The 8,219-nt window shown below is 36.1% G+C and overlaps 1 protein-coding gene across 1 annotated transcript; it reads right to left on the bottom strand.

The window, feature by feature from the left end:
• Nucleotides 1-793: 793 nt before the first annotated feature.
• LOC125232654 (kelch domain-containing protein 3-like) lies at nucleotides 794-7,729 on the bottom strand. Its single transcript, XM_048138412.1, has 5 exons — nucleotides 7,389-7,729; nucleotides 6,057-6,528; nucleotides 4,586-4,781; nucleotides 1,375-1,551; nucleotides 794-918 (listed from the first exon to the last, which is right to left on the bottom strand). The coding sequence occupies exons 1-5, from the start codon at nucleotides 7,629-7,631 to the stop codon at nucleotides 855-857; spliced, it is 1,152 nt and encodes a 383-aa protein (XP_047994369.1). The 5' UTR covers nucleotides 7,632-7,729; the 3' UTR covers nucleotides 794-854.
• Between the last annotated feature and the right edge of the window lie 490 nt (nucleotides 7,730-8,219).

Raw genomic sequence — 8,219 nt, forward strand, 5'->3', positions numbered from 1 at the left:
AGACCGTCTCTATCGCATTATTAGTAAGTGCGATAGGGACGGCCTGATGTTTAATCATTTATCGCGCGACCATTGCCTGCCTGCTTGACATAACTTTTGGTGCATTGTTACATACGCTACTAATGATGTTAACTGTACGTGATTAATAATCGCTTTATTGTTAATTTATCGACATTATAAATGTATTTATTATGTGTTAATTAATTACGATATGGTTGTCAAAACATGATTAGATTTACAAACATTAGGTTATGGCTAGAGTTATTCGTGTGAAGCTGTTATACTAGTAGGTAATGTCAAGTCTCTGGATTAATAGATTACTTACACTACAATTCGGACTGACAGAAAATGTAGACATATATTTAAATAGACACTGCAAATACCTATTGCGATTTTTCTCTAATGACGTGAGTAATTAGACCACACTGTAGTTTTTATAGTAATAAATTCGCCAATTTAATTTAATTAATTTTTGATTTTTTATCTTAGTCAATTCTACCTAAGATTTAATCATAAAGTTATAAATGGAGGCTTGTAGCGTTTATACCTACAATTTCATGAAATGTAAGGTAGGCGTTTGCGCAATCTGCTCAAGTTACGTGTTCGGATTTAAGCAAATTTTTGACAAGAAAACTAAAGACACACAAAAAGTACGATAGAGTTACACTACATGCGCCTATTATAAAATATTGGGTAATAGGCAGGACCAGACAGACAGAGTAAGCAACGTCGAGACGGCGAGGCAATGTACTCGCGCGGCAAACGGAAAATTCAGCGCAGCGTCTGCGTTTTTTGCTGACCGTCAATACAGCGCATGAACTTGCGGAGTAGCAAGCGCACGCATTGGTCTGCGTTCAGCCGGCTTGGTTGATGGACCTGCTGATGCGGTTGGGCTGCGACATGCTTCGGATGTCCATGCTGAAAAAAAAAGGGATTTTCAATCATTTGAAATAATTTTATATAATAATAACGATATAACTGACGTTAGATTCAAACTCGCGAATTTATCTGTGCGAGTCCGGTTTTGGACCGCAGAGTTTCGACTTAATAATTCCTGCGTGATTTTATATCCTGAGTATACATGTCGCTTAACTTCAAACTTGGGTTACTTGGGTAAATCCATTATGCTTTAAGGATGAATATATAAAACATACAATATGATCTGAAAGATAAACAACCTAATAGCAGAATGGATTTACCCAGTTTTAAAGTTAAGCGACACATATGCAGAGTGTCGTGGCGAATATAGTCCGTGATATGCAGGTGTGTTTCAACTCTTAGCAGCTCGAAACTGTCGTCTTCGGAGAAACTGATGTATATTAAAGAAGGGTATAGGTACTGCAATGCATAACTTCTATTGGCACACAAACTTACATAATATGTCGCGGTAACACGCTCTGGTCCAAGTTGTATTCCAGCACCTTGAGGATGCAGAGTGTCTTGAGCGTGGGCGAGTAGTCCAGGATGTGCAGGTCGTTGTTGTCCAGCAGCAGCTCCAGACTGTCGTCTTCGGAGACGGGCCGGAGGGGAACGTTCTTCGCCGGTTGTGGACTGAAAGATAAAGAAACTATGTTTTAGTTCAAATGAATAGACAGACAGACATATTTTTGGAAAATCGAAGGACGTGTCAATAGATTTTAGATAGCTATACATTTAATCCACAAGCTAAAATTACGATAACTTTGAAAAACTGTACACGAAGACTATTAATATTTTATAATAATTATATCAGAAAATAAACTATATATCAAAGAGGATCCAGTATTATAGAGAGTTACTGTCAAAGTAAAACGTGTGATCACAGTGCAAAGACTGCCATCTCTCGACACAAGCCTAAAACTTTTGAACCTCAGTAGATAAAGTCAAGCTAAAAATAATTGTTAGCTTGACTTTATCCGTCTATACGAAGTTACATATGTCTTTGCTATATATCAGGCACACGGGTCGTATTTTTAAACCCAACAACTAACGCACTTTTAAAATCGCGCCAAGATTAAAAATATAAACATACCTAACGCAGTGGTAATCATCTGGTACCATAAACTCGAGCAGACGTCTGACCCCTGAACCGTATTTTACCGGTGACTTTTAAGCGTTTTGCATCAACGAAATTCGACACTTATTATTAAAAATACAATTATGTTAAAGATTCTAATTGTATGATATGGAATTGGGAAATACGTTGACGTACACAGTCTACGTTTATTTGTACATTTAATTTATGCATGTAACATGTTTTATCTAGCATTAAGTATACCTACTGTAAAATGCAACTAATGCGTTCCGTTGTGAAAATGCAACTAATGCTGATGCTGGTTGTGCAAGTGTACAAATTCTTAGAGCAACGAGACAGGCCAGGAACGAGTGTGTAGGTACTATGTAGATACTCGTATATGGATACAGGGCTAATAAGTAATAGTTATTTGTTATACAAGGGGGCAAAGTTGTATTTTAACGTCGAGTGTGGAATTGAAAAACGAGCAAGTGAAAGGATTCTATAGTTGAACCACGAGCGAAGCGAGTGGTTCGAAATAGAATCCTGAACTTGCGAGTTTTTATAACACACGAGAAGTAAAATACATTTGCACCCGAGTGTAACTAAAACTTTTCCCTCACTATAGCGAGAAACTAGAACGCAAAAAATGCGTTTATTACTGCTTCCAGTAGTTCCACAGGTGGTAAATCATCTTTATTACTAGATTCACCTACTTTTATCAATTTTAAAGCAGTTAATTTGACTTTATTCAAGGTCAAATTACTTTACCCACTAGTGGATAAAATGCGTTTTTACCCGCTGGTATTAAAGGACAAAACACGTGTTTCCGAGCCAGTGAGGGGAAAATTAATTAATTCAATTATCTCTACTTGAAAAATCACTTCAATTAATCGCTCTGTTTTGCCGTGAAAGACGGACAAACAAACAAAACATACACACTTTCCGATTTATAATATTAGTATGGATGTGCAATAAGGAGCTTTTTATCAGAATTTATGTTTGAATATCCGATGAAAAGCCTGAAAAGAAACTTATTTCACTTGAAGGATAAGTTCCCTCTGTAATGGAAAGTCACATATCGATGGCGAAGTGCCATGAACTCCTAACTAAGTATGAAAACCTATGTAGTTGGGAGTTAGTTCATGGTACTTCACCGTCGATATGTAGAAATAATGCGTTCAGCCGTTGACTGTGCCTATTTACTAACTTTTTCGAAAATAAGTATACTTGGCTACTTAATTAAATAAAATAAATAAATATTATAGGACATTCTTACACAGATTGTCTGAGTCCCACGGTAAGCTCAAGAAGGCTTGTGTTGCAGGTACTCAGACAACGATAAATATATACAAATACTTATATATATAGAAAACATCCATGACTCAGGAACAAATATCTGTTCTCATCACACAAATAAATGCCCTTACCGGGATCTGTGTAAGAATGTCCTATAATATTTATTTATTTATTTATTTATTTATCAGCTTGTTTTTCATTGAAAAAGTACGTAAATGTTTACATAGACATCTGCATGGACTGCATGTTGATAAAGATAACTACCTACTGTCTATTCAATAAGTTACCATTTTTATCTCTTCCACGTCTTTGTTTGTTTTAACTCAGATAAGAAGATTAAGTACATTTGATTACGTTTAAATTAAAAGTCATAAATATATGTGTACATGATACCAAACACAATAAGCGACATAATTGGTAGGTATATTCCGTTAACAATAAATTAAGTCAAGGCCAGTACATTACACTCACAAATGCATAATGATGAGCGTAATCATTTAAATACAACCGTTAAGTAATAGTAAACATAACAGGCTGGCGTAGTTTTTTGCGTGCTCGACTGTCTATCGTCACAATTATTAACTTCCTACTCGAATAAACACCGTATCACGTCAATATCGAATAAATAAATAGTATTTCCCGGTTTGAAGTAAAACTAGGAAGTTTTTTGTAACATAGGTAATGTTACGTAAGAAAAACGTTAACCGAGAAACAAATAACGTAATTCGATTTCTCGATCTCGACGTTGGCGGTAGGAAAGGGTCCATACTCCTTGGTAAACGAAGACAGCTTACCATCAGAGTTGCCGTATGTTTGTTTGTATCACATGGTATACTCGTAGAGTTTGTTCGGAAAGAGAAAAGTCGTAGAAAGTATTGGACCCTATACATTTCAGCACTCTTTCCGGATAGGTTATAACACCATATTTAAAATAGTTTTTTTGCTCCTGATGCAATAAAAGTTGTTTGTTGAATCTTAGTCTATTTGTGGCTGTCTAGCTAAGCCCAAACGGATGAACCGGTTTGATTAGAGGTTTCCACTCGTAACTTTCAGTTAAAAACTTTACGATTCGGTTTACCGAGAGTTTCAATACAATTTGTGGTGTGTGCAGAGGATAAATAAATAAATATTATAAGACATCATTAGGTAATGATGCACACAGATTGACTGAGTCACACAGTAAACTTAAGAATGCTCGTGTCGTGGATAGATGTCATGGATGGTGCAACCCACAATCTTGTCAAGTTTAAGATTACACTACACACCTATATAAAAAAAAAACAACTGACTTACCTAGTTCCTCCAAACAAGTACATTTTATCTTTAAGAATCAGGCAGGCTTGCCGCCTTCTCTTGCACGGGACCTGCCCGTTCACATGGACCAGTTCCCAGTAATTGTTCTTGATCGAATATCTGAAGAGATCATTGAAGTGCATTTTTGTGTTGCCATTGTATCCTCCAAAGATATACATGTGATCATCATGTATCCCTAGAAAATGGTATAAAATGGTTGATTATGTAGGAATCAAATCTTGGGATTAGTTGTCAAAGCGGACCCCAGGCTCCCATGAGCCGTGGCAAATGCCGGGATAACACAAGGAGGATGAGTGATGAGTATGTAGGAATCAAATGAGTAATTGACAATGCACACCACAGAATTAGATTTAGATAGAAGATACAAGTTCACCTATTTGTATGGCGGCCGAGCGTGTCAGTTTTTTTACTGAAGTTGTTACTTGCCTGTGATTTTAAATATGTCTCATGAGTGTTCATAATTTTTGTGTTGTTGCAATTAAGGCTGCTTTCAAAAAAAAACGTCAAAATAATGTAAAATTGATAGTTTTAGTCGGTGAAATACTACACTTTCCGTTATCCAATAGATTTATTTAATTCAAGTTCCAGTTAGAGCATCTTATTATCTTGATTTTTATAAGACTGGATTTTTGAAAACTAACTCACTAAATTAATTATGAATTTTTCTCTAATGCACGTTTAGAAAAACGCACGTATAGAGCTGAATCAGTCGATCTTATTTGTAAAATTTGGACAATTTTGAATATTAAAACGGGTTAATTTATAATTCGTATATCCTGTACCACAATCATTTCAGACTAGATTTTTATTTGAAGTTTTTGAAAAAGAGTAAACTAGCCTAAGGCGAATTAAATTTTTTTCAGAAATTACCTAAAATTAAGTGACAATTTCTTTGAAAATCTACATCACATCGAAGTAAGTTTTGTACTAAATTAATCTGCAACGTTTACTTAAATTGCTATTATGCCTTAGTGATTATAAATTGCTATTATTGATTTTTGGCAATTTTTTGAAAACGAGCCTTCACCGGTACAATTATTACCACTTTTGGACATTTTCTCATATTTTGTTAGACCAAGTAGAAAAAGTCCTATAATGTGATATATATTTATAAACTACTCGCAAAGCCCTTTAATTTGATACCACACACGGTATGATCGAGCGCTCGGTTGCGATTTCACTATTTTTAACACGAAAGCCCTCTTAAATATCACGTAACGTGGCATTTTGACTGTTTTTGTTGACTTGGACTTACAAAAATTGACGCCCGAAAGCTGCAAGCTGCGATTAAAGACGGACAACTCAGTGGATTTTACTGTTCAATTGACACGCTAAGTAGATACATTTGCTTGATCTATGGTATATATGACATCTGTGGTGCACACTGCACAGGCCTATCCCATAATGACCCCCTTTAATTGTAGAACGAGGGTTTACATAATATACTTACATGCAGAATGACTGCGTCTGCCACAAGGCCAATTTTTTTGATTCCGATTATTCAATGATACCCATGTGTCAGTTGTTGTATCTAAATAATAAATATGAGAACAATATATTTCTTCTTGTGAATTGTATGGGCTATTCAAGTCACCTCTCCCACCAAATACATACATTCTATCACCATGTGCGACAGCTGTATGAAAATCTCTATGGGATGGTGGGGTTCCTTTTGCTTCTACCAATTGCCATTTAAAAGTGTCCAAGTTTAAACAATGCACTTCTTGTGAATACTGATCTGTTAGATATTCGAATCCGCCAAATATGTACATCTTATTGTTAATAATGCAAGCAGAATGGCCATCTTTAGCAAAGGGAATCATCCCGGAGACTGTGGGTGTGCTCCATTCCAGTGTTCTCGTGTCAAAAACAGTGAGAATGTCACAAGCCAGGGCATTGTTTCTGCCTCCCCACATGAAAACCTGCAAAAAATTGCTTGTTATATAAATACTTCCTAAAATCTATTAAATTACATTCTTAAATCTTATATTACGTAAAAATCATCAGTAACTTTTTATCTCTACTCAGGAATATATGTGATAAATGCCAATGCCAACACACTAAATGCCAATCCACGATTATAATGTCCATGCTTTAATTTTTAAGGATTTAGAAAGTTAATAAAATACTCTTAAAAGACAACACTTCATAGGCTATCCTCTATATTAAGTTTCCATTTAATAAATTTTTGTGTATTTATAATAATATACTTGACTGAAGAGATGGCGACTTTCTCGCACAACATATCAGCATTGCGATATAGCGAGGAAATGTCGCCAGTATCCTTGGTACAATGCCTCAAGGCCATATTTTAGACATTGGCTAGCTTTTAAGTTTAGTCTTAGTTTATTATATAATTATGTAAATATGTTCACACAAATATTAATATTAAATACTTGCAAAAATAATGGTGTGTAAAAAATACAAATAAAGAAACAACTATTGTATTTCAACTTTCGTAATAAATATTATCTATTAATAAATAAAATTCATCTCTTCAGGCACTCAACAAGTTTTAGATCATGTTAACGAATTTTTATTGCAATAATTTTGCATATTATTTTGATTGTACAATTCAATTCAATTTCAATTCAATTCTTTATTGCTTCCATGTTGGTACATAATTATTACAGGTGGCAGATATAAAAGGTAAGGCACAACACAACATGAGACCCTGTTAGGGTATTGCAAAAAATATAAATAAAAACTATAACTACTACAAGTTATGACGTAAGTAGTAAATAATAAAGTATCGTGTGTTTTTGTGGAAAATAACACATACCTTTTCTCCATAAGCCACAGTGGTGTGCCCGTACCTTTGAAATGGTACAACATCTGTTTTCTTATAGTTGACTGCTGACCACCGTAGAGTTTGTGTGTTTAAGACGTGAACAGGGATGGGGTCCCAATCCTTGTATTCCTCGGTAGAACAGTAGCCACCGAAGGATAGTATTTTTTCTCCTATGCAGACCGCCGCATGGTTCACGCGCCGCGGCCCGCCTTCAATGTGAGCCGTCCATTTCATGTTAGCTATCAATAGCGACTGCGAGTTTAATTACTTCGTTTACTATTTGTACTATTGATTTAGTTAAGAATTTTATATAAATTAATACCTAAGGTCAAAACTGCTGTTAACCTGACACTTGACAGATGACAATGACATTGACAGTTCGATATGTTTTTTAGGGTGCGTTCACAACAAGCAGTCGTCCGCACCGGACCAAAGTGCTCTCGTCTGTTAGCTCTACAGTAAAGCTTAGGAACATACTACGCGGACGTCCGTCATAAATCGACCGCGGACGGGAATCTGGACAATGAAATTACACATAACCGTGCAAACTATCGGTCGACGGACGTGGACGTGGCCTTGAGCGCATGGACGTCCGATCAAAATCTGGCTCGCTGGATGTTTTGTTCCGTGCACACTGATCGGTCGCGGTCGCGGTCGATTTACGACGGACGTCCGCGTAGTATGTTCCTAGCTTAATAGTGCTAACACATGACCGCAATACACCAAGGCCATCCACAAAGTATCCTGTAAGTTAGTAAGAAAGAGTTATTCTTTTCTCGCTCTCTTGAAAATACTCCGAGGTCACCCTACGGTGCGGTCGTT

Source organism: Leguminivora glycinivorella, chromosome 1 (assembly GCF_023078275.1).
Source record: "Leguminivora glycinivorella isolate SPB_JAAS2020 chromosome 1, LegGlyc_1.1, whole genome shotgun sequence".
Classification (NCBI taxonomy): domain Eukaryota; kingdom Metazoa; phylum Arthropoda; class Insecta; order Lepidoptera; family Tortricidae; genus Leguminivora; species Leguminivora glycinivorella.